This window comes from Nycticebus coucang, chromosome 12 (assembly GCF_027406575.1).
Source record: "Nycticebus coucang isolate mNycCou1 chromosome 12, mNycCou1.pri, whole genome shotgun sequence".
Classification (NCBI taxonomy): Eukaryota; Metazoa; Chordata; class Mammalia; order Primates; family Lorisidae; genus Nycticebus; species Nycticebus coucang.
In genome coordinates this window covers 62,943,051-62,969,179 of record NC_069791.1, presented here as the reverse complement: position 1 = coordinate 62,969,179, position 26,129 = coordinate 62,943,051, and the positions used below count along the sequence as shown (strand labels likewise).

The following is a 26,129-nucleotide window of genomic DNA, read 5'->3' as shown; positions in this document are numbered from 1 at the left end:
TCGGCCTCCCTAGTAGCTGGAACTACAGGTGCCAACCACAACGCCTGACTATTTTTTTTAGAGCTGGGGTCTCACACTTGCTCAGGCTGGTCTCGAACTTGTGAGCTCAAGCAATCCACCCTCCTTGGCTTCTCAAGTCTCCATGGACGGTTCTTAGGACCATTCCAGATGAACAAGAGAGAAGATAATTACATACAAGTATGGATTTTAGGGCTAAAGATCAGAAAGATTTATTGATTATGTAACCTTAAGAGGCAAACCTGCTGGGTGACTGTCCTTGTTTAGATATTTACTCCCTGGAAAGAAAAAAGAAACCCCAAAACTTTGGACTTAAAGATGCCAAGCATAGCCACAGGTGGAGGCGGTATTGAAAACAAAGAGATTAAGTGGAAGTTTTCCTAACATGCAGGGAGCCTCCTGGGTCCCTTTTCCCATTTGTCTCCTAGTTGTGGGCACTCAGAAGATTAAAGAAATCATTTTTGGTGAAAGTGGCTAATGGTAAGAGATTTGTATACTGACAGTTGTGTCTCCCCAAAAATGCCCTGCCAGGTCATCAGGTCATGTAATGTCCCCCCCCCAAAGATTCCAGTAAGCTCAGTAAGACATCACTGTCAAGTCCAAATGGAAAGCCAAGACCCGCAAGATAGCTGAGCCACATACCAAGGTAAAGCAAAGAGGAAAAACAAATTATTTTAAATGATAATTATGATTATAATGAATATTTTCAGAGAGTTAAGAAAGATTTCTTTTTTCTTTGAGTGCTACTAGTTAGGCTGTAACCACCATTACAGAAGTCCTGGTTGTTAACAGTCAGCATTTATGCTGAGCGGGTTGTCGTTTTTCTGATTGGCCAATTCCATACTATTTCAGTCATTAGGACTCTATCACCACTTTTTGTATGTTAAAAAAAAGAAACTTTCAAAAGATAAAAATGATACATGCATAAAAAAAAAATCACTCATCATCCCAAGAACCAGAACAATCATAACTTGAATGAGCAAAGACGACTGACAGACACCAACACCAAGATGACTCAGATGTTGGAATTATCTGACAGACATTCCAAAGCAGCAATCATAAAGAAGGCTTCAGCAAGCAATTAGGAACATTCTCGAAGCAAATAAAAAAAATAGAAAATCTCAGCTAAGAAACAGGAAGATATAAAAAAGATGCAAACGGAAATTATAGAAGTGAAAAATACAATAACCAAAATTTAAAATCTCCAGACAAGCTGAGCAGTGGATGGGAGATAACCAAAGAAAGAATCAATAAACCTAAAGACAAATTATGGAAATTACCTAATCTGAACCATAGAAAGAAAAGAGACTGAAAATAAATGAACAGATACCTAGGAATCTATGGCACAGTAACAAAAGATCTAACATTTGTGTCAGCAGGGCCTTGGAAGGAGAGGAGAAACAATGTAGGGCTGGAAATGGCTCAAACTTTTTCAAATTTAGTGAGAGGCATAAGTCTTCAAATTCAAGAAGCTGAGAAGACTCCAAATTTAATAAAAAAAATCCATGCCACAAAAATTAAACTTCTGAAAACCAAAGACAAATAATCTTGAAAGCAGCTAGAGAGAAAAAACATATCACCCATGGGGTAATAACAACTTGAACAACAGCAGATTTATCATCTAAAGCTATGGAGGCCAGAGGGAAAAATGTTGATATTAGATTGTGGTAAATGTTAGTTATGAACTTAATGTCAAGTAAAATTATCTTCAGCAATGAAGAGGAAATAAAGACATTCTCAGATGGAGAAAAACTAAGGGAACTTTGTCACCATACGACTTACTTTTAAATAATCACTAAAGCAAATTCTCCAAACAGAAAGAAAATTGTAACAGGAGACTTGCAACTTCGCGAAGGAAGAAGGAACAGTAGAATGGGTAAAGCTGGAAATAAACACAATACTATTCTCCCCGTTGCATCTTATGTGATGTCCAATGTATATAGAAGAAATGTTTAAGATGATTGTTTTTTAAAAGAGAGGGGAGGATTGATAATAGACCTACATGGAAGGAAAGCTTCTACATTCATTTGGAGTGATGAAATGTTGATACCAGTTGATTGTGATAAGTTACATGCACATATTGTAATATTTAGAGCTATCCCCGAAAAACCGACGTAGTGAAATGTACTCAAAAACACTATATACCAATAAAATAGAATTGTAAAAATGTTCAAGTAACCCACAGGAAGGGAAGAAAAGGGAAATCAAGGAACAAGAAACAGAAGGAACAAATGGAAGACAAACAACAAAATACCGGCCTTAAGCCCTAACATATCAGTAATTACTTTTAATTTAAATAGTCTAAATGCATTAATTAAAAGAGACTGATAGAGTGGATTAAAAAATGAATTACCCAATTATATGCTGCCTGTAGGAAATACACTTCAAATATAACTATAATCTTTTTTATATATTATATGGATAAGTTGAAAGTAGAACAATGATAAAAGATGTACCATGCAACCACTATTTTTAAAAAGAGGCACACCTATATTAATACTAGATAATGCAGACCTCAGAACAAAGAAAATTATCAGGTGCAAAAAGGGATATTACTAATAAGCAAGTTCATCAAGGATGCAGGAAACAAGATCAACATACAAAAATCAATCACCTTTCTATATAGTCACAATGAATGTGTGGAAACTGAAATTAAAGACACTTCGGGGGTATCTGGGGGGACCTCACTTAATGTGCGTGATGCAATGGTACATTTCAAAACTATTAAGAAATGAGTATAATTGTGATGGATGTGTTACTTAGTTCAATGTAAACATTTCACATTGTATATCGAAGCAGTACCCTGAACCCCATAAATGCATCAATGTACAAAGTTATGATTTAATAAAAAGTAATTTTAAAAAAGACATATCATTATTTATCATTTATTTCCCCTAAAAGAGAAGACAAATAATTATCAACCTAACAAAACATGTATAGAATGTGTATGCTGAAAATTATAAAATGCTGATTACAAATGAAAGAATATTCAAATAATTAGAGAAATACATTATGTTCATGATAGAAAGACATAGTAAAATGTCAATTTCCCCCAAAATTTATCTATCGAGGTGATTTCAACCAGTGTGCCATGAGAGGATCTTAGGTATTCCATGAAAATTTTTAAAGATCACTATTATAGTATTGAGTACATTGGATACTGTTTCTTCCATTCTCATGATACTTTACTAAGAAGAATATGTTCCAGCTCCATCCATGTAAACATAAAAGAGGTAAGGTCTCCATCTTTTTTATGGCTGCATAATATTCCATGGTGTACATATACCACAGTTGGTTAATCCATTCATGGGTTGATGGGCACTTGAGTTATGATTTAATAAAAAAATCACTAATTAATCAAAAAAATCACTAATTTTCAAAAGAAGTTCAAAGGACAGTAAGTATAATCTTTTTTTGATCCACATAATTTAAGTTTGCTGAAGTTTAACAATAGGTCCAAGTGTGTTGTGAGGTAAAAAGTTTGAAAAACACTGGTCTGAGGGTTTAATTCCATTCCTATTAAAATGCCAGAAAGATATTTCATAGATCTAAACAAGCTTGTTCTAAAGTTTATATGAAACAAAAATAGCTTTAAAATATTTGAAAAAAAGAATCAAGTGGTAGGATCACTCTGCTGAATGTTAAAATTTACTTTATAGCTTCAGTAATCGGGACAGTGTGGTGCTTGTGGAGGGACAGACACACAGGTCAACAAGAAAGAATAAGGAACCTAGAAATATACCTGGCTGGATTTTTGCAAAGAGGCAGACACCATTCACTAGAGGAATGAAGGTCTTTCAACAAATAGTTTTAAAGTAATTGACATCCAGAGGCAAACAAAAAGAAAAACAACAAACACAAACCCTTGACTTAAGCCACACACATGCACAGAAATACATAAATTAATTCAAAATAGGCCATGGGCTTAAATGTAACAAATAATCTTCTAAAAGAAGCCATAACATAAATAGCGAAAACATCTTCATGACTTAGGGCTAAGCAACGTGTTCTTAAATGTGACACCACAGCATGATCTAATGAAATAAAAAATAATAATACATTGAACTTTTAAAAATTAAAAACTTTTGCATTGGCTCAGCACCTGTAGCTCCGCGGCTAGGGCGCCAGCCACATACACCAGAGCTGGTGGGTTTGAACCCAGCCTGGGCCTGCCAAACAACAGTGACAACTAAACTAAAAAATAGCCGGGTGTTGTGGCAGACACCTGTAGTCCCAGCTACTTGGAAGGCTGAGGCAAAAGAATCGCTTAAGCCCAAGAGTTTGAGGTGTTTGTGAGCTGTGACACCACGGCACTCTACGCAGGGTAATAGCTTGAGACTCTGTCCAAATAAATAAATAGATAAATAAAGGGGATAAGAAACATTAAAAAAAAAAAAAAACTTTTGCATTAAGAAGCAAACTACAGACTGGGAGAAAAATCTTTGCAAACCACATATCCAACAAAGGTATTATATCTGGAAAATGTAAAAAAAAAAAAAAATAGAAACAAAAGATTTAGAAAATGGGAAAAAAGAGAGACATTTTATCAAAGAAGAGATGCAGATGACAAACACATAAAAAGATGCTCACCATCGTTAGATACTAGGGAAATATAAACTAGAACCACAATGAGATGTCACTACACACTACTAAAACAGCTAAAATAAAAATAATAACAACAAATGTTGGTGAGGGCGTGGAGAAATTGCCTCTTGCATACATTGTCCGTGGGACGTGAAATGGTGCAACCCAGAAAACAGTTGAGCAATTTCTTTCAACACCAAACGTGTATTTATCATGTAACCCAGCAATTGTACTCCCGTGCATTTATCCCACAGAAATGAAAATTTAGGTTCACACAAAAACCTGTAAGTGAATTTTCATAGCAGCTTTATTTGTAATAGCTTCAAACTGAAAACAACTCAAATGTCCTCCAACAGGTGAATGGTTAAACAAACTCTGGTGTATTATCTATACAGTGGAATACTACTCAGCAACTAAAAAGAACAAACTATTGACACATGCAACAACTTAGAGGGATCTCAAAGGCCTTTTGCTTGGTGAGAGAAAACCTTCAAAAAGTTCCACAGGGTATGATGCCATTTTCTTTAACATTCTCAAAACGGCAGAAATGGGGGAGAGATCTGTGATTACCAGTTGGGACAGGTTGGGGTGGGGCATTAACACAAAGGTGCAGCAGAAGGATCTCTGTACTGATCGACCAGTTCTGCATCTTGATTGTGGAGGTGGTTACTCAAATCTGTATATGTGGGGTAAATTTGCAAAGAACTACACACACACACACACACATGAGTGCATGCAAAAGCTAGTGAAAACTGAGTAATAGCTATAGTCTAGTTAACAGAGTTGTACCAACATACAACCCAACTTCCTGATTTTGATACTGTACCACAGTTATATAAGATGTTACCACTGAGGAAAGCTGGGTGACTCTGTACTATTTTTACAACTTCCTGTGACTCTATAATTACTTCGAATTAAAAAAAAATTTTTTTTAACTCCCAGGAAGTAGAACAAAAAGGCAATGCAATGGAGTAGGAAGGGTGCTGAGAAAGTTGCAGTAACCAAATAGTATGCCCTCTTGCCCCGCATTCACCCCAGCACCCATGTCAGGGCCAGACGCCTGCCTGCTCTGGGGCAAAGTGGAGGAGATGTCCATGGTACTAGCCACAGCCAACCCTTCCATCAAGCAACACCTCTCATCCCTTCCTACTCAGACGTGTCCCAGCAACTCTCTCTCTTTCATACGTCATCATTTTCTTCTGCACTGGATCCTGCAAACATACAGTTATTTCCTCCATCTTTCTGCGCAGCACCCTATACCCCATCAGAGGGAACAGAGGCTCCGGAGTAAGATGATGTGCTATTAGAGAAAAGAAAGAGATGCGTCTTTGCACATCTGGTTGCGATGTGGAGACATCGAGCCTGCTGCATTTTTAGAGAGAAAGGACTAGAAAGACAGATACCAAAATGTTACCATAGTTAGCTCAGAATGGTGAGAGCAAGTGATTCCTATTTTATTCTTTATGTTTAACTGTTTTCTAAAGTTTATGTAATAAAAGGATTACTTTTGAGATAAGGAAAAAAATCAATAAAAGTTATTATTCTTTAAAATACTGTCAATGGCTCCCTACTGCCCAGAGCCCAACACTGATTTCTTTGCACTAGCAAAGCAGGCTCCAGCCTATCTCCCTGGTCTCAGCAGGCCCAACCCCACCACGGCTCCAGCTTCTGATTCCCACTTGTGCCTGTCTGCCACTTCCAGATGGGCACTGGGTCTATGCACTCTGCCGTTCCTTCTGGAAGGAAGTCCCTTCCCTGTCCCCTACCTCCCCATCACTACCGTGCTGGCTCCTGTTTCTACTTCAGGGTCTTGAGCAACCCCTCCCCTAAGAAGCCTCACCCTCCCCAGTGTGATAACAGCTCTGTCCTCTGTGATGGCCTCTTACCCCAAGCCCCTAGGCTGGGCCTCTCCCATCACCCCCCATCTCCCCTGGCCGTTCAAGCTCCTGCTCTCCGTGGGCTAACTCTTATGGTCCACCCCCACTCTGGCCCCTGACTCCTGGTTTCCTGGCCATTCAGCCAGCAGGAGTCCAGAAGATGGGGGGAGGGACAGAGGGAGGAGAGTGAGTTTGGGCATATATCCCCAGCCCCTCCTGCAAGGGTGCTGGGCCAGCTTCCTCTGAGGCCCCTCCCAAGGGCCCTGGTGGCCTCTCTGCGTGAGACGTCCCCTCTCAGATTCCAGGATTAATTCCTTCTCCCCACATGCTGTCAGCACAGATGCTGCATGCTTTGTGGTTCCTTACACCTTCCTTCTGGAAATGGTTTCCTTTAGGGTGCCATTGCCTGCCTGTTGGGATTGTGGGTAGGGCACTCTCAAGGACAGGGCACAAGTTTCACTGATGCTGCTGTCCTGTCTGGCATGCAGTAGGTGCTCTGTGATTGTATGGTGAATGAGTGAAGGAGTGGCTGGAACCCCAGGGACATCTTGGGTTTTCTGGCATGTGTGCCCTGCAGTCTGCCTGAGGCTCAGCCATGTATTTGGCCCCTTCCTGTCTGTACCCTTGGCTGCATGTCTCTGGGGTGGAGCGACCTTGGCCTTGTGACTTGCTGTGGCCTATGGAATGCCAGCAGATGTGAACACTGGGGCCTGCTCCCTCAGCCATGGCCATGAGGACATGCCCACACCAGCCTGTAGAAGGATGGATGATGAGAAATGTGTGGGGCAAAGCTCACCTTGTCCCCCCAGTCACCCCTAGACACGAGAGCAAGCCAGCCACAATTGGCAGCACTGTGCAGTGGAGGAGGGGGCAGGTGTCAGCATCCCCCATAGGACAGACAAATAAGGAGACTGAGACTCAGAGAGGTCGAGTAGTTTGCTGAGGTCACGCAGCTGTAAGGGGCAGGGCCTGGGGTGAGCTCTGGCTTTCAGCTTCCAAAGCCCACTGTCCTGCAGACAAACAAGAAGGGGCAGGGCAGGGCAGGGCTCACCTCTGCAGGTCCCCTTTGTCCTGCACCCTGAGTGCAGCTCTGAGCCCCCAGACACAAACCTCTCCTAACTTTGCAGCCTCACCTTCTTCCTGTCTCATTTAAAACACCACCCTTTCCAGGGTGCCTTCCCGGGTCTTCCCATCCTTTCCCAGAGCTCCTGTGCCACCCTGACCGGGGTCACCTCCCTCCACTGCAAGTATGGGAGTAGCAGGCTCAGCGCCCGTAGCTCAGTAATTAGGCCGCCTATATGGAAGCTAGCGGGTTCAAACCTGGTCCAGGCCTATTAAACAACAATGACAACTGCAACAAAAAAGACAGCTGGGCATTGTGGCAGGCGCCTGTAGTCCCAGCTACTTGGGAGGCTGAGGCAAGAGAATAGCTTAAGCCCAAGAGTTTGAGGTTTCTGTGACCTATGACACCATGGCACTCTACTGAGGGCGATGTAGTGAAACTCTGTCTCAAAAAAAAAAAAAAAAAAAAGTATGGAAGTAGCCTGTGAGTTCCTATATGGCAGGGGCTCACACAGTACTTGGCATAGGGCCCTGCACACAGACTGTGCTTCATAAATGTATGCATCTTCTCTTGTATGCCTTGTCAACTCCACTGTGACCTCCTTCAGGATGGGGTGTCGGGGCACAGGGCCTTTGTCTCAGGCCTGGCCAGGCATTAGGCAGACACTATGTAGTACCACCTCCCCCTACCTTGGCTGCTCCTGGGAGGGTCTGGACTCCTAGGCTGGGCATCCTGGATGCTGAGGACCCCACATCCCTCCTCCTGCTGAGTTTCTTCATCCTGGGCCCCTGCTCAGCAGCAGCTCTCTCTGCAGTGACCTGCCCCTTATGCACACCTGGCCATCTGGCCGGCTGCCCTGCCTCCCCAGGGCAGGCACCTCCACTCCGTGCCCTTCCTTCCCTGGACTTCCTATAAATAGCTCCTTTTAGCTGCTCAGGGAAAGGGAACAGTGGCAGAAAAGGCCTGGCCACCTCCTCCTATCCCATGACCAGATTGTCACTGAGTTGCTATGTGACCTTGGGCAAGGCAAGACCCTCTCTGGGCCTCCACCTGCCAGCCCTGGACCATGACCCTCCCTACCCCTGCTTCCTTGAGCCTGGCCTTGCCCCTACAGTCCACTTACATGTCACAACTTTCCCAGGCCCCCTCAGGGAGCAGGGAGGGGCTGCTGAGGGCCTGGTCTGAGGCCTGTGGGTCAAACACAAGAGCAGGGCACGTGGCCACACCCTCAGAAATGACTCACTCTGTGGGGTGGCAGGGGGGCTCATTTGCCTGTGCCTGTGGAGCTTACCCAGGTTCCTGATGGGGTCACCCCATTGCAGATGGCAGGATTGGGCTAGCCAGCCCAGAAGGCTGTGGCTCTGTTGTCCTGTGGGGCCCAGGAGCAAACTGCAAGTTTCCACTCAGTCTAAGGGAGGTCCTGAAAGTTGGAAACAGCTACAGAGGGAAGGGGTGAGCTTCTTGTTGCTGAGGGTGTGCAGACTGCTCCCAGCCCCCACCACTCTACCACCCTTCCTCCCTCCCTCCTCAGTGCCCCCAGGTCAGGCTGGAGGATGGCCGGTCAAAGCCTGCAAACCTGTTTCCATCACTCTGGGTCCTGTGCGAGTCTCCTGGGGCTCACACTGACTCCAGCTTCATGTCTCATGGGAACTGTGTCAGTTCAGGCTAGGAATGAATTTGCCCTGGATGGAGGGGCTAGGGAAGGGGGTCTTAGCAACCAGGGCCTTTAGGAAGAAGAGGGATTGCCTAGCCAGGTAGAGAATGGAAATTGGTAGGTCTGACTCTGGCAGCCCTAACTTTGGGCAGGGGCTCCAAGCAAGGCCTGCCTTCTCTTCCCCAGAAGGCAGTGCTATGGGCCCTAGGGCTGGGGTAGGGGTCCCTGGAGTGAGCTTGAGGGTCTAGAAATAGGGTGTCTTCCTCCAAATCTCCCTTTGGCTCCTGGGTATAGGATGCGGGGTGGGCTATGGTCTTGGCAACAGGCAGCTGCAGCTAGCCATGGAGTGGGACAGCCTGGTGCTGTTCTTACATGGATTTTAACCACTTAGTCACTAGGAATTTGGAGCCACACCAAGGCAGGATGCCTAGAGGTGGAGGTGAGCGAGATGCAAGTAAGGAGCTGAGAGGACCAGCATCCCAAGGGGATTTGGCATCGGGGTCCTATTACAGGGAACCCAGCCCCATAGACACACACTCCAACTGCTCTGCTCACACCTACTCCCAGGCCAACCCATGCCATCAATAGCCCACCCAGCACCCTCACTCAAATGAGACCCCAGGCCCTGTCAGGCCATTAGTATTGGTTTCAGGTTCTGCACATGAAGGATAACGCGCACAGACTCACCACTTCAATCCCTCTCATGTGCCCCAAATCAATAAAATCACCCCATAAACTGGACATAAGAGAACCCCCAAATCTCTACCTAAAACCCACATCTTGACGCCTGGGAAGGAGGTGGACCAAACAAGTATTTGGGTATTTTCCTTTGCAGTTTTTTTTCTTTTTTAGTAGACGTGGTCTTTTGTTCTTTCTCATTTTACAGCAAACATTGCAAATATAGAAATTTTTTTTCTGTACAATAGAACGACTACAATGTACAATGGGGACTGAGCTGGAGCCATATCCCCAATCCCACTCTTCCCAGCCACCCCCACCTGTCCCCGGGCACAGCCTCTGCCCTAGTCCTGAGTCCCACAGGGCGTCAGGACACATCCTGGGCCACTTGCCACCTCACTCACTCTGCCCCTTGGTGGTGGACTCAGAAGGCACCACGAAGACCACACGGACTGAGGAGACCACAGTGGGGCCACGGGGGCTAAGCTGGCCACACCCCCCACTGAGAGTGTTTATGTCTTTTTAAAAGAACTCGACTTTTATTATTTTTTTTAAAAAAGAAGAAAATAAAGAAAGAGGCAAAAACAAAAAAGGCAGAGAATCAAAAAAGGAAAGATAATGAAAAAAATTCCCCACCCCCCATCCCCATCCCTAAGACACAGTTTTCCAAGTCCCGTGTGTGTGTGCGTGTACACACTCTTGCACCGGTCGGGGAGCACATCTAGGGGCAGGTCACATGAGTGTAAGGATGGTTTCTTGTGATTGTCAACCGGCCCCTCCCGCTGTCTCTGCACAGCCCTGCTGGGCAACAGTGGTGGCATGTGTGTGCGTGTGGGTTTCTGGTGACAGTCTCTGGGTTACAAGTAGCTGCTGTAGCTCTTGTATCCTTTTTGGTCCAAGGGCATCACGAGTTGCGGGCGAGGGGCAGATGCGAGGCTCAGGACTTGTGCTGGGCAGACACGCCCTTCCAGTAGTCCAGGATGTCGTGCAGATCCTCGTCTTTGGCGAACTGAACCTTCTTGCGCAGGGCGTGGCCGGCGGCCATGAACTCCTCGTCATCCTTGTGCCGCCGCCGGCTCAGTCTGAAGCGCTCCCAGATGCTCTGGGAGGCCCTGCAGGTGTACTCGGGGCTGGAGGAGTAGCTCAGGTTGTGGTACTGCGGGGACAGCTGTGAGTAGGCCAGGTCGCGGGGTCGCGGCCGCGTGAGCGGCTCCAGGATGGAAGCCTTGCGGCCGCCCAGGCCCTCCAGCGGCGGCGGGGGCGCCGGCGGCGCGGGCGGCTCTGCGGGGTGGGAGCCGGGGTACGAGTGCCGGTGCTCGCCATACTGGCGGCCCTTCTCGGCCTCGGCCCGCAGCACGGCGGCCGCGGGTGTCACAGTGAGGATGGCATCAGTTGCAGGAGAGCTCTTCTCGATGTACTTGGCCTCGGCGCCGGCGGCCTTGTGCGTGCTGGTCGCCTCAGCACGGAAGGCGCGAGGGCTGCGCACCGAGCCGCCCGCAGAGGCACTGGGGCGCGGGGGCACGGCTGCCTCCACGCTGTGGTGCCGCTGCAGGCCGTGGCCAAAGGTGTCCTTGTACGGCGGCGACAGGAAGCCATGCTTGCCGGCCAGAGGCTCGGACAGCAGCACGAGTTGCGGTTCTGCAGTGGACACGGCCCCAGACTTGACACCCTGGAAGGACGTGGACTCGGACTTGAGGGCATCAATGCAGTTGTTGATGATCTGGTTGACCTTGTCCACCTCCTTGGCGATGGTGGAGATTTCAGCCACTGAGCTCTGGCTGTCCGGGCCGGGGCGGCCCAGCTCACAGTCCCTGCGTTCTGGCTGCTCCCCAGTGCGCACCTCAATGTAGTTGCCTTTGGTGGCCTTGGGTGTGTCACCCCCTTCCACCAGCTTGTATGGCTCCACATCACTGGTGGCTGCTGGCAGGTACGGAATGCGGGTCACAGCCTCGGGGCCCAGTAGTGGGCCCTGGGACAAGGGTGCCAGGCCAGGTGCCTCCATCTCGGGCCCATACCTGAGCTCAATGATGGTCTTCTTCAGGCTGCTGGCCGCGGCTGCGGAGGCCGCCTTCTTGTGCTTCTCCTCTTGGCGCCTCCGCCTACGCAGGCAGTGGTAGACAGCGCCCAGCACCAGCACCATGCCAAAGAGGCAGCCCAGGATGGTCATGATGTAGTGGGTGGCTGTGGAGGGGCTGGGAGCGGGGCCCGGTGGGCTGGGTGGCTTGGGCAGGCAGATGGTGAGGCAGGTGTGGTTGTGGAGCAGCCCCGAGCTGCTGGACACCACACAGTAGGTATAGTTGGTGAGCGTGTACAGATTGGTCAGGCGGATCTCCTCCTGGGGCTTGGTCAGCCTGGACACAGTGGACGACTTGCTATTGTTGAAGTGCTCCAGTGTGTACATGCGGTTGAACGGGCTGGGCAGCTGGACGGTGATGGTGGCTGAGTTCTGCGTCAGCTGCTTGACCTTAATGAGGGGACGGACCTCAGGTTGGGTGGCCAGTGTGGGAAGGGCCACCAACGGGGTAGTTCCATCCCCAGAAAAGCACTCGTCATCAGCACAGGGCAAGTCGCTGGGCTCTGGCGGTGGGGGAGGGGGTGGAGAGCGGCCTGGCTGCGAATGCCCTGGTATTGGGCGGGGCCCAACCACTTCAGCTGTGTAGGAGTCCTCGGTGCACACGGACTGCAGCTTGGTGAGGATGCTGCGCTGTCCATGGCGGCCCTGGCCCAGCAGGGAGTAGCCGGAATAGATGGGAGGTGACTCGCATTGCATGCGGTCATAGGTCTGCGTGGCGTTGGTGAAGGCTGCCAGCCAGCGCAGAAAGCCAAGCAGCTCGCAGGAGCAGTAGAAGGGGTTGCTGTACAGCTCGCACACAGACAGCCTGGCCAGGCCGGCAAAGGTGCTGCTGCTCAGCTGCTGGATGCGGTTCATGGACAGGTCGATGTTGACGATGTTGGGGCATTCCCAGAAGGCGCTGGCCATGACCACCTCAATGAGGTTGGCCTGCAGGTACAGGTACTCCAGCTTGCCCAGGCCGCGCAGCATGCCCTCTGTCAGGTTTCGCAACCGGTTGTAGCCCAGCTGCAGCACCTGCAGGTTGAACTGGCCAGAGAAGGCCCCGTCCTCGATGTAGCCAATCTCGTTCTTGGTGAGGTTGAGGTACGTGAGGTTGCCGAAGCGGCTCAGGGAGGCGTACGGCACGCTGCGGATGCGGTTCTCGTTGAGCCGCAGGTCCACGATGGTGCTGTTGATCTGCTGCGGGATGGCCTCGTAGGGCGGCTGGTTCTGGCTGCAGATGGCCAGCCACACAAAGCCCTTGTCGCCCTCGATCAGCCAGCAATCTCCACGGGCCAGCCCGCCTGCATGCAGCAGGGTGGCCGCTGCCACGCACAACCACAGGGCACCCCACCCGCACCTGGCCATCGGGACTGCCCCCAAGGGAGACCCCACTCAGCCTGCCCGGGGTAGGGGGAAACCGATGGGGAGGTCGATGACAGCCCCCAGTGGGACAGAAGTGTGGAAGAGGGTGGTGCCTGCACTCTCAAGGGTGTCCTGTCCCAAAATGCATGGCTGCAAGCCGGAGTGTGGGGAGGGAGGGCACCTCCTCCCCGGCTGCCACCACTCTTCTGCCGCCCCAGTCCTGAGGTGGCCAAGGCCTCCTTCTCCTGGGCTGGTGTCCTGATGGCTCCACTGGTTCTCCGGCCCCCACACTCCTGCTGCAAGACAAAGAGAAAAGAGTGGTCAGGGGATTGTTGGCCAAACCCTCTGAGAGCCCCTTCCTCAGAGGCACTCCAGGGACCTGAGATAGGGCTAGGTCCTTCTGCTGCAGGACTCTTCAGGTCTCTGGCCTCAGTTTCCTCATCTGCAAAGTGGATGTGACATACCTGCTTGGCCAGGCTCAAGGTAGGGTGACAGCACGGAACCAAGACCCAGGCAGCCCATTTCACACTCAACACAATCCCAGTCAGATGAAGAAACTGAGGCCAGGAGACCACCCAGGGTTGCTTGATCAATGGGTGACAGGGAGTCTGGCCAGGACACTAGTGTGAAACACCTCGTCGGGCACTGTGCTGGGAGGGTCAGGGTGGCATTTCTGCCCCCTTGAGGCCTAGCCACAGCACCCTCGTAGCAGCCTGCAGGGGGGAATCTGAGCATCCACACAAGTGTCCTCACACATGTCCTCACCCACACCAGAGGATCTGCAGCCTGCCCAGGGACTGACTGGAGACTGAGCTCTCCTGCTGTGTGGCCCAGGCATGTCACACTCCCTCTGGGCCTCACCAACCAGCTGGATGGTATCTGAGGAATATACCTTGTGCCTGGACTGTGGAGTTGTCACCACCTAACCTTGGTGCAACCGGGTAGTCTCCTGGGGAAGGACCTTTTGCCAAGCTTCTTCCAGGCTCTGCACATCCTCCTGGCTGGGATAAGGACACCTCCATGGTCCCCAGGGACGGGGTCCTCCCCTTCACCTTCAGAAACTGCAAGACCTTCTTCCACTCTATCCCTGGGTTCCCACTGGACCATGAGCTTCTCTGGAGCAGGTGTTTGCCTCCTCCCTCCATCCTGAGTGCCAGCTGAGCACACGCCTGAGGCTGTGACCACTGGACTGCAAGGAAGTGGCCCCTAGGCAAAAGGACCACAGACAGGGCTGCTGGGGCTGCGGGTCTTGCCTCATGCCCCTGTGTTTCCCCTGCAGGGTAGAGACATGGGTGTGTGTTTGCTTGTTAATATTTGGATTTACAGCGGCCTCTGTAACCACTCTGTGGCCTGGCAGGCAGCCAGCTGAGTGTATTTCACTGATATTGACGTTTGCAACTAGTCTGCACTGAGGCGGTTTAAATTAGGAGAAAAAAATATAATGATGTGAAATGGATTTTTCCCCCCTTTGGAAACTTCATAAAGAACAATTTTCATCTGGCTCCCAGAGAAGAGTTTATTTCTTATTTAAAGAGAAAAGAGAAGTCAGATGGGGTGGGGGCTACCAAGGGGTCCTGGTAGCTGCCCTGGGACTTGGCCCAGATTAACTGTGGGATGTGTGTCAGGGTCAGCACCTGTCTGGGCCCACTCAGAGAAGGCTCCAGGCAGGATGGGACCTGCCTAGGTCTCACCCCCCAAAGAAGGGGCCTGTGGGAGCCTAAGGAACACGAGGGTCCTCACATAGCCTGGTTGTGCTGTGAATGCCACACGCACAGGGGAGTGAGGCGCCTTTTAAGAGGCACTTCTACTTATCTCTGTCACAATCCCTTGGTAAGCACCTGAGGCCACTTGGCATACCCTCCTACCTACCCCTCCAAATGCCACTGACCACGTATGCCTGTGCCAAACTGTGACTTAGGTCGCCTGGCCTCAGGTAGAGGTGGGCACCGCCTCTGGGAGGGCCTAGGGCATTTCCTGGTTCCCTGGACCAGCCAGCAATGCGGGAGGCATGTAAGATGCCTGAATCCTCAGCCGAGATAGTAATCACCTTTAATCTCTTGCTCAAAATAACCCAAAGTCAAGGTAAGGAGGATTACAGGGCCTAAAAAGCCCTTATCACAGGCGCTGCAGGGAGGGACTCTCCAGGCTGCTGGCCTGGGCCCCAGCCGCTGCCAGGCTGCCTGTATGTGCACATGAGGTTCACACATGTTTGTGGATACATATGTCCACCTACACATGTGTTTGGCATACACGAGTCCTTGTACACATGTTAGACTCTGTGCCTGGGTGAACACTTATACGTCACAGCTGCTGTGCCTAATGCACAGGTCCGTGTGCAAGCATTTACTGGTGGGCACCAGGGCATAGGCCATGTCCATTGGGGCATTAGGCAGAGCTGCTATGGCTCTGTGCATAGCAGATTGCCCTGTCTAAACAGAGAAGGGTGGGCCAGTGTGGGAGGATTTCCCCTACACATTCCACACGCATCTACGAGGGCCTCTGTCAATGCTATGGGGACTCACCCTGCAGAAGCTGGTGAGTGGCCAGCACCTCCAGTGACCCTTGGGCACTGCCCTTCCATCCTTCCCCCATCCCACCTCCTGGCCCATTTTTTTGCAACATGCACCCATGGGACAGTTTAGGAACCCCGTGTCTCATGCTGGGTACCTTGTGAGTGGTGCAGGGAGCCTCCTACCTATGCTAAGACCTCCTCTGTTAGACTGGGCCTCCTGCATCCCCAGCCCACAGCTCCCTCTGGGCTGACCTGGGTGAGTAGGAGCCAGGCTTGCAGGTTGGAAGTGCTCCCTCCCCACCCACAGCCTGGCACCACTGCCAGATTCCCCAGTAGACACCCCTGCAAGCCAAGGGTGGGGTCTGCATCAGGTGGCTGCTCCTACCTCACGGCCAACACACCTCAAGTGAGTAAGAACAGATCCTCTGCCCCCTTGGGGACTACTGCCTTGGCCCCTCCATAGCCCTCAGGGCCCTAGCCTCGAGGTGACCCCAAAGTTCTTGTTTCACAGCTCACTTCATGGAGGAAATTGCAGCCCAGAGAGAGAAGGATGTGTCCAAGGCCACAGAATGAGTCAGGCCAGGCCTGCTCCTTTCAGGCCTGAGGGGCAGTGTCAGGTGGGCTCTGGGAGCCTTTAAGGGCAGAGCGAACAGGCCTGGTGCAGGGACAGTTGCAGAGGGAACTGGTGAATGCCCTAGGAAGGACAGGCCCTGGACACCCTCGCCAGGTCAGTCACTCACATATTCTGTAATTTCCTTGCCTCCTTGCCCCTCCCTGAATCATCCTTACACCTGTCCCCACCCTCTGCCTGTCACGTCTTTCCAGAACAGAGTGGTAGGGAGGGCAAGAGGGTGGCTCTCCTGCAGCAGCAGACTGAGCCCCAGACCCGTGCCCTTCATCGGCCTACCCACAACCCAGACTCAAGGCCCCTACAGGTGGAGGCCACAGGATCCCGGGGGTTGTGTGTCCCCCAAGGCACTCCCCAAGAGTCTGCTCCCCAGGTCTGAGATTCTCCTCAACCCACACCTGTCAGGGAGACACAGAGGCTGGTGCCACCATCAGTCCCACCACCACCACACTACCCCTCGATCCCCTGATGTCTCCTGGGTCATTCCATCTCCCTCTCTGTGATATCAACCCTGCCCAAATACAGCCATTCTGTGGCAGGGCACCCATGGGTCTTAATTGGAGAGTGCATAGGCTGCTTGTGTGCCATCCACCAGGGTAGCCAATAGTCATGTATGGCTACTAAGCATCAGGAATGTGGCTGGTGGCTATTATAGTGGACTGTGTGGTTCTAGAACCTTCCATAAACAGACCTGATATACATGCCCTCTGCCTAGCTCTCCATCCCTGTCCTGGAAAATACCCCTGAGTGGGTGGCCCACCTCCTCACTTCACCCTCAGCTGCACATCATCCAGCATTCCTCCTCTGAGGCCGTCAAGGTCACCAGCGACCTCCGTCCTGCCAGCTCCAAAGGGCATGCTCCTATTTTTATCTGGCTTGCCTCCTGGCAGCATTTGGCCTGGGCAGTCACTGGCTCTTTCCTAAATCAGGTTCTTCTCTGGGTTTCCAAGCTGCCACCTCCCTATCCCAGCTCCTTCTCCCCAGTGCCTGCCTTTCTGTGGCTAGCTCCTCCCTTGACCCCCCTCTTCTCCCTGGCACTGCCAAGTGGTCCTTTCTCCATACACTAACCCCATCTGTCTGGACACCCTGGCTCTGTACTCTGAAGTTGTAGCCCCAGGGCTCCTCCTGCCTCCCTGTCAGGCTCGGAGCCCGTAGCGCAGTGGTTAGGGCACCAGCCATATACACTGGGGCTGGCAGGTTTGAACCCGGCCTGGGCCTGCTAAAACAACAATGACAACTATAACAAAAAAAAAAATAGCTGGATGTTGTGGCAGGTGCCTGTAGTCCCAGCTACTTGGGGGGCTAAGTCAAGAGAATACACTGAGTCCAGGAGTTTGAGGTTGCTGTGAGCTGTGACGCTAGAGCACTCTACCAAGGGTGACATAGTGAGACTCGTCTCAAAAAACAAACAAACAAACAAACAAACCAGGGACCGCCTCAACCCCTTTGGTCCCCTACCTGACACCCACTAACAGCAACATTGAGGGTGCCACCCCTGAGGAGTCTAAAACCACATCCCTCCACTCCTGCTGGGGCTGCCACCACCTCCTGCTGAGACAGCCAGAGGCACCCACCCCACTCCCAGCACCCACAGCCAAGGGGACCTCCCTGGGTGGGGGGGACCTCAAGGTGTCCTGTCTCACCCTTGAAGACTCCCCAAGAGTGGGGTCTCCTCTCCCTGAGGCACTCACTCTGACAGTGGGGCCCTTGCACTGGCCATTCCCTCTGCCCAGAAAGCTCCTGCCATTCAACTCCCAGATCCCACAGCTTTGCCCGAGAGCCCTTCCTGGCCCCCCCACCGAGTTACACTCTCAGCTCCCCACCCATTCTAAATCCAGGCACTCCTCTCTCCTAGATGCTCCTTTTAATTTACTTTTTAACTCATGTTTGGTCTCCTCTTGATGCCATGTGTGCAGGAGCTGTGTGTTCTGGTCATTGCCATGACGGTCCCGAGCCAAGCTCCCCACACCTGGGATGGAACAGATTTGGGCCACGCTGGGCACAGACTGGGACATATCAGCTCTCAGTGTTGAAATGCCTCCCCTGGAGCAGCCTGGAGTTCCTCACAGATGTTAGCTCCCCCCTGGCACTGGATCAAGCCCACAGCTAACGTCACACCTCAGGAGGGACATGAAGTGCCCACCTAGGGCTACTGCCACATCTTAGCTTTTAGCCACACCCTGCCCAAGTCTCACCTGGTCTGTAAATCCTAAAACATCCTATGGGATTAGAAATGCACATCTGTTTGACATTCTCACTTTGCAATATACCAACCCAAATGTCTAGCATGGCTCACCCAGATGGGCAGATGCTTCCAGGTGCATGGCCCTGGGCAACTGAGTGGGCAGCACCATTAGGTCTAAGGGGGCCAGGTGGGCTACGACGCTAGCTGGCCAGTTGGGAAAGGCTCACTTTTGTGCACACTCACATACAAGCACACATATACACACACGAACTTGCTCAGCAGTCACCTGCTGAAGGTCTGCTCCTGCCCAGTTTAATCACATGGAGACCCCAGCTGTCAGGTGGCCTCTGTTCTGCCCAGCCTGAGGCCTGCTGGGCATCCCTCTTAAGATAGCTTTGCCTCCCAAGGACAGTGGTTAGTTACTCTGTGTATCTGGGTGTATCAAGAGGGGCGGCCAAGGTCTCCCATTCACAGAGTGTGCAGCTATAGGGACAGATGTGCAGCTATAGGAACCCCCAAGAACAGAGAACAGGGCCAGATTTTAGAGGCCAGACCCCCCAGGAAATGCAGGTGCTAGGCCTGTCCGAGGGTGGAGGCTGGGTGGGCCGTCTCTGGTCTCTGGAGGAAGGGGACCTGACAGCTGCCTATGGGTGAAGAGCTCTGTTCAATGAGGCAGTGGTGAGCCTACCATCACCAGGAGTGTTCAAATGGCCAGGCATTGAGGACTGGGGGCTGTTGTCCTGGGTAGAGGGGGTACAAACTGGAATGTCCCTGATGGAATAAGCTGGCCATTTCAGGGACTCTGGAAGGCAAAGGGAATGTTCCAAAGGACCCAGGCTATGATACAAATTTGACTTTCCTAAAGAAGCACTCTGGCTGGGTGGGTGAAGGGTGAGTCACTCAGAACCTGGGAGTGGGGCCAATACCCCAGGGCTGTGGAGAGTGCCCAGACACGAGCACAACACCTACTGGAGCACAAGCCAGAGGGCCAGTTGGCTGACTGCCTCGTTTATGAGACTGGGCAGCAGGAATGCCTGGGTTTGTATCCTGACCCACACTCTTGCTCTGTCCACCATAGATGGGCTTCCAAGAACAACAAGGCTCCTGGGGCTCAGGGACCAGTGGGAAGGCCAGCAGGGAAGGAGGGGCCTGAACAGAGCTAGGGAGGTATGTAGCACACAACCAGTAAGTCTTCAAGAGCCGCTGATCAAAGGGTCCTAGCAGATGAATAGGAGTTTGTCAGGCAAACAGGGGTAATGAGTACCCCAGGCAGACAAAGTATGCACCTCTACTCAGAGAATGGACCCTCTACAAGAGAGTATGGGGTGTGGGCAGTGCTGGGCAATGCTGGGCGGGAGGAGGGGCTGGATGGAAGGGCCCTGAGTGCCAGGAGGGAAGCCCGGTCTCTGACGTAGTCATCTCCCCTCCCTGAGCTTCCCTGCTCTGATGGGGCAGGAGGAGAAATTATGGCCTGTACCTGGGACACCCCTTCCCCTCTGGATGCTGCAGTTGTTGGGAAAGGCCCCTTCGCCTGAGCAGAGCCTAGGCCTTCTCTAATTTCTGCCTCCAGGCCTCAGTTTCTCCACTTGTAACATGACATCGCTGAGCCAGCTGTCTCCAAGAACTCCTTTGATCATGGGATATGCAAGGCCTCATATCTCCCTGGTTGGAGCCCACCTAACACACACCCCATACACACTTCCCTCGCAGAGAGCATGCATGTCGCCCGGGGATGGTGAAGACAGTGGGAATGAGGCTGGCACCATGTTCGTTCCCTTATGTCAACTCTGCAGCCTGTGGCACCGTTAATGAAATAAAGAAATATGGTGGTTCCAGGCTTTTAAACTTCTTATGACCAGATTTGCATAATCACAGTAGCCATGCTGGGACGGCAGTGCATCTGTCTAAAAATATTGTTCTTCTTCTTGATCATTTAGCCCAGATCAGAGGCCACGGCTGGTCTGGGGCTTGGGCCAGGGCTAGAGGGAGGATTCTGCTGATGGAGCACACTTTCCACCTTCATGGGAAACATGGGCCATGGGCCAGGCGCGTGGGGGAAGCTGAGAGATGGGTGGAAAGTTATAGATCGATAACTTTTCATCTTTCCAATGTTTTGCCAGTAGATCATGTTTACTGCTAACATCTATCTGCCTCTGTGGCTTAGCTCTCCCTGGGCTCTGCTGCAGCACCCGAGAGTGTGGTGAGCACGTCAGGGCTGCCAGGGTGTTAGGGCCGATCTAGCCCAGCCAAGAACAGGTGGGCGGGGGGGCGGGTGGTCAGCCTGTCTACCTGCTGCTTCAGGGGACACAGAACTATCTTGGGCCAGGACTGGAGTGTTGGGTCCACCATGCTCTGACTGTGTGACACTGGGCAGGTCACTTCATCTCTCTGAGCCTTAGTTTCCTCACTTGTCCAGTGGAGATAATTGTGGGATTGCCCAGGTGGGGATACAGACCCAGTTACTTGAGATTTCTAGCATGTTACCTGGTATGGGGAGGGGCTCTATAGAGCCTTGGTCAGCCAGGGAGAGAAGGCCCGTGCCAAGCCGTGTGGGCAGACCCAGCTCACATGCTGAATGTACTCGATGGGCTTTACTTCAGCATAGCCTCTGGCCTTCCCATGACCCACCAGGTCCGTAACCCCTCTGTTTCCTGTGCCCTCCTGTGCTCCAAGGGGGGCCGACTTGGGCTCTAGGCAGCCAGGTGTGCTGACTTAATGGCTACTCCTCTGGACTTGGCTGCAGGGTTGGATCTGGCTGCCCCTGACCTCAGCTGGCCTTGGTCTTGGCCTCTGGGAGGCCAGGCTTGGAGGTAGGGCAGAGGGAACCAGTGGCTGCTGCATGCCCATACCCAGGAAGATTCAGAGGACACTGGGGAAGGTCAAAGGGCACCTGGGAAGGGGCTGAGCACCAGATGACCTTGCCATGTGACCTTGGGCTGTTCATGTGACCCCAAACACCTCAGGGGTGCTCCACATATCATTGCGGAACCAGCTGTCTTCAAGGACTCTTGGAGGGCCAGGGATGCTCTGCCAGTGTGCAACCAGAGGACACCTCTTCATTCCTCCACAGTCCACCAGTGTTTAGTGCCTGGTATACTCACAGCCTCTTCTCAGTGTTACCCCCATTAGATAGATGGGAAAACAAGCTCAGAAGGGGACATCCAGCCAGGAAGTCGAGACTTTCCCAAACACTGTTGTGAAAAATACAGACTCCTGCCCCACCCCAGAATTCCTCAAACAGGCTCTGGGGCCCTAGGCCAGGTCTGTTTGGGGCAGCCCTGCCCAGGTGCTGGCACTCTCTGGGCCAAGGCTGAGAATGGAGTCCTGCCTCCTGGGTTTACACGAGCTCATGCTGCCCCTCCTCCCTCTGGCCCACAGCACCAGGCTGCTCTGGAGTTAATTAGAGACCCAAACATTTAATGGTCTGTTATGCTTCCACCGGGCATCTTTTAAATTAAAAAACATGATGTATGACACCGTTGGAGGGAGAAATCACTTTGCAATGGTTCCCTGCTCAGGCACTGGCAGGGATGTGGGGTGAGGGTGGCTGGCTGCCCCTGGAGAAGAAGGATGACGTGTGACCCTCTCCAAGAATGCTGGGCCACCCCCTGCCATCAGAAAGCACGTCACCTAAGCCAGGCAAGGGCCTAGGTGTCCAAAGATGCCTGGCACTCTTCCCATCGCACCCTCATAACCCTGGCAGCCAGGAAGTTCTATCTTTAGTCTGACCTCAATCTCTCCAGTTGTTTTGAGGGATGGCTTATTTGAGGCTGAAGGCAGAGATTTGCTATTTCTTTTCTTCCTAGTAGCACCCTGACCTCTGAGAGCCCCTGAACTCTAGGAAACCCCTCTTGACTATCCTGAGCTTGGGGATTCTGTCCCTGTTCTTAGTTTTGATCCCAGCCTGGCAGGAGGGCAGGACCTCATCAGAAGACACTGGAAAGACCCTTAGGGGACACTGAGGCCAGCTCCCTCTCTCTGTGCCCCACTATCCAGGCCCAGGTGCACAGACATGCTGACTATTTGTAAGCCCGTCACACAGATCCCAACTCACACCACCACTACGATGGTTCAAATCAGTGCGTATTTCCTGGCCACCATTGATTGTACTATAAAGATTTGGGAATGGTTCTGAGAAGAGGGTATAAATGAACAATTAGACCTCAACCATATAGCCTAAGAAGTATCAGCAATGTAAACAGCCAGGATGGGACCTGGATGTGTCCACCATGCTAGCCACAGAGCAGCTCTGGTGCGAGTGGGAAGGCATAGACCAGGCCAGGCAGGGAGTACCCCAAATGGCTCCCTCAGTGACCAGTGTGTTTCCAAAGATGGAAACAGGCTCTCTCCTGTCTGTTACAAGAGAGAGCTGTCACAATACCAGGGATTGTGACAAAACACCACAAGGTGATTACTTACCTTCCTAGCACCCAGGGCTCCCTATACTTCTAGGCCACTAGGAGATTTTTTTGCTATAATCAGCACCCAAGAGGCCCGTCCCTTGGGGGCTTTCTCTGGCTGCCAGCCCTCTTTTCCATGGCCACACCATTTCCACTGCCCATGGCTATCTGTTGGGAGCAGCTGTGTCCCTAAGACCAGTGTCCTGGCTGCTAAGTTACCTCATCTGGGTCTGGTTGAACCATGAAAATAAAAATTCAACACTGCCAGTCTTCATCATGCAGGCTTTTACGAGGACATCTATTCAGTGCCTGTCCTGCGATGGCCTAAAGTGGCTCCTGCAGGCAGGGCAAACACAGCCTGGCCTTGGCCCAGAGTCTCTTGGTTTAACTTACATGTCATCAGACCATGGGGATGTTTTTCCCCTGATGCGGCTTCTACTGCTTTGCAGGTTGAGGAGCCCCACGCTGTCCGGAGCCGGACATCGCCTTTGTCTGCTAACGTCTTTACAGTCTGAGTTCTTACATTTAGCTGTCAATCCACCTGGAAAACATTTCTCTGGTGTAAAGGAGGATCAAAATTGATTTTCTCCCTTCCCCCAAATAGGCAACAAATTGTCCTGACCCTATATTGGATAATCTATTCCTTCTGGCTGATTTGTGATGCTCCATCTCCACCCCAGTTGGGAGAATGCTCTAACCTCTCCTCCTCTCACCTATAACCCTGCGTGGCTCCCCAGTGCCCTCAAGAGAGTCCACATGTCTTTTTTTTTAGACAGAGTCTCACTATGTCTCCCTTGGTAGAGGTCTGTGGTGTCACAGCTCACAGCAACTTCAAACTCTTGGGCTCAAATGATTTTCTTGCCTCAGCCTCTCAAGTAGCTGGACTACAGGCGCCCACCACAATGGCAGGCTATTTTTTGTTGCAGTTGTCATTGTTATTTACCTTTCACAGGCCGGGTTCGAACCGTCGGTATACGTGGCTGGCGCCATAACCACTGTGCTACAGGTGCCGAGCCAAGAGAATCCACAAGTCTTAAAGGGGCCAATTGGCCTTGGTGATGGTCCTTGCCAGTCTCTCATGCCTCACCTCACCCTATAAGGCTGTGATCAACCTGGGACACGACTAACCCCTCAAAATACCCCAACTGTGGTCTTCTTTGCTCAGACTCCAGATTAGGGCTGGGGTTTCCCTGCTATAAACTCAGAGCTACCTGTATTTGCCCCACTATGGCCCTATACAATAAAGATCTGATTCCTATCTTACTCCACCTAGACTCTACAATCTGGACTGAAAGCTCTTGGCAAGCAAGGCAGGGTCTGACATTCTCTTTCCCCGCAGGCACCAAGTATGAAATGAGTGTGAATGAATTAATGAAAATAGTAAATCCATCATCACCTATAAAGGAAGGCAACCAACCGTATGTCGTGGTTTCCCTAGGCAGGTCCTCACTTATACTTGTTGTCCCAGTATAATTATTAATACAGCCTCCTTTCACTTGCAAAATTTCCCAGTTTGGATAATAAATTGTTGTATGATCACGGTGTCATGAGGCCTCTGTTTGGGACTATTTCTTCTTTTCTAATGGTAACACTTCCCTTCTTTCACCAGTATAGCACAATTTCAGTTATTGTAATAGTTTTCGTGTTTTTGAGACAGAGTCTCACTTTGTTGCCCTCAGTAGAGGGCCGTGGCATCAGAGCTCTCAGTAACCTCACACTCTTGGGCATAAGTGATCCCCTTACCACAACCTCCCTAGTAGCTGGGACAACAGGCACCCTCTACAACATCCAGTTATTTTTAGAGACAGGGTCTAAAGACCACTCTTGCCCAGGCTGGTCTCAAATTCCTGAGCTCAGGCAATCCAGCTGCCTTGGACTCTTAGAGTGCTAAGATTACAGGTGTGAGCCATTGTACTAGCTGAATCATTGTAATTCTATAATAAGCTTCCATGTCACATAGGAAAGACATCCTTTTTCCATCTTCCTTTTCCCATTTCTTTACTTTTTTTGTTTGGAGTCTCTTTCAGATGAACTTTCAGAATGATTTTATCTTGCTTTTCAATACTTGCCACCGACATGCTGATAGGATTGCATTAAACCTGTGAATTACAGTAGAACCTCTATAAATTGCCCACCCAACCTGAGGGACTATAACAAAGTGGTTAAAATACAGAGCTGGTCAACATAGGAATTGGGCCTACAGTACTGATACGTACATGTGGTGCTTGTCTGGTCTATGAATATTAGGTCAGCTTAAGGAGGTGATCAGTGCAGAGAGGAGGTTAACAATGGAGGTTCAACTGTAATTCCAGAATGACTTTCAGGTAATATTCTAACATGGCATATATGACATTTAACCATTCTTGTTTACATTCATACATCATAATGATCTTAAATTTCTCTTACAAATTTATTCCCGAAAATCCCATGGAGTTTTTGTTGTGGTGGTTTTATTGTTGCCACTGCCACTGTGAGTGAGAACCATTTTATTTCATTACGTATTACAACCAGTTCTTAATACAGATAAAAATGATTGATTTGTATATATTTGTTTTATCCCAGCCCAGCACCTTCATCATATTAAATTCTCATATTAAATTATTTTTTCCAGTGATTTCCCTGAGTTTCTAAGGTCTTGAATCATACCAGTAGAAAATAATTACAATTCTTTCCTATCGACATTCCATTTAATTCCATTTCATGTCTTATTGCTATGTCCAGAACTTCTGGGCAAAGATAAAAAAAAACACTGTTGCTTTTTAATAAAAATTTTGAATGGAGATCATTAAAAATCTCATCATTTAGAGTGACACTGGCTGTTGAATAGAGATTCTTTATCGTGATTAGAAAGTATGGTCCTTGTTCTATTTTTAGCAGTTACTTTAAAATCAGAAATTGGCATTGGATTTATCAAATGCCTTTTGTCATTTATTAATGTGGCATTTCGGCTGACCTGCTAATGCTATGTATTATATTAATAGGTTTCTCTAACATTAAGCCATCTTTGAATTCTTTCTGCAAGTCCTACATAATCATGGCAGATTATTATCTCTCCAATATTCTGTGGAATTGGATTTGCTTGTGTCTTATTGAGGATTTTTGATCCACTAGT

The 26,129-nt window shown here is 50.2% G+C and overlaps 1 protein-coding gene across 4 annotated transcripts in view; it reads right to left on the bottom strand.

The window, feature by feature from the left end:
- Nucleotides 1-4,912: 4,912 nt before the first annotated feature.
- Nucleotides 4,913-26,129, bottom strand: part of ELFN1 (extracellular leucine rich repeat and fibronectin type III domain containing 1) — an 80,969-nt gene continuing 59,752 nt past the window's right edge. For 3 of the 4 annotated variants that reach the window (XM_053557958.1, XM_053557956.1, XM_053557957.1), the window contains exon 3: nt 4,913-13,588. In XM_053557958.1, the coding sequence (XP_053413933.1) occupies nt 10,812-13,295 (2,484 nt within the window). In that variant the 5' untranslated portion in view covers nt 13,296-13,588 and the 3' untranslated portion in view covers nt 4,913-10,811. Of the gene's footprint in view, nt 13,589-23,410; nt 23,559-26,129 lie in introns of all 4 variants that reach the window. The other variant, XM_053557959.1, reaches the window with a different exon arrangement.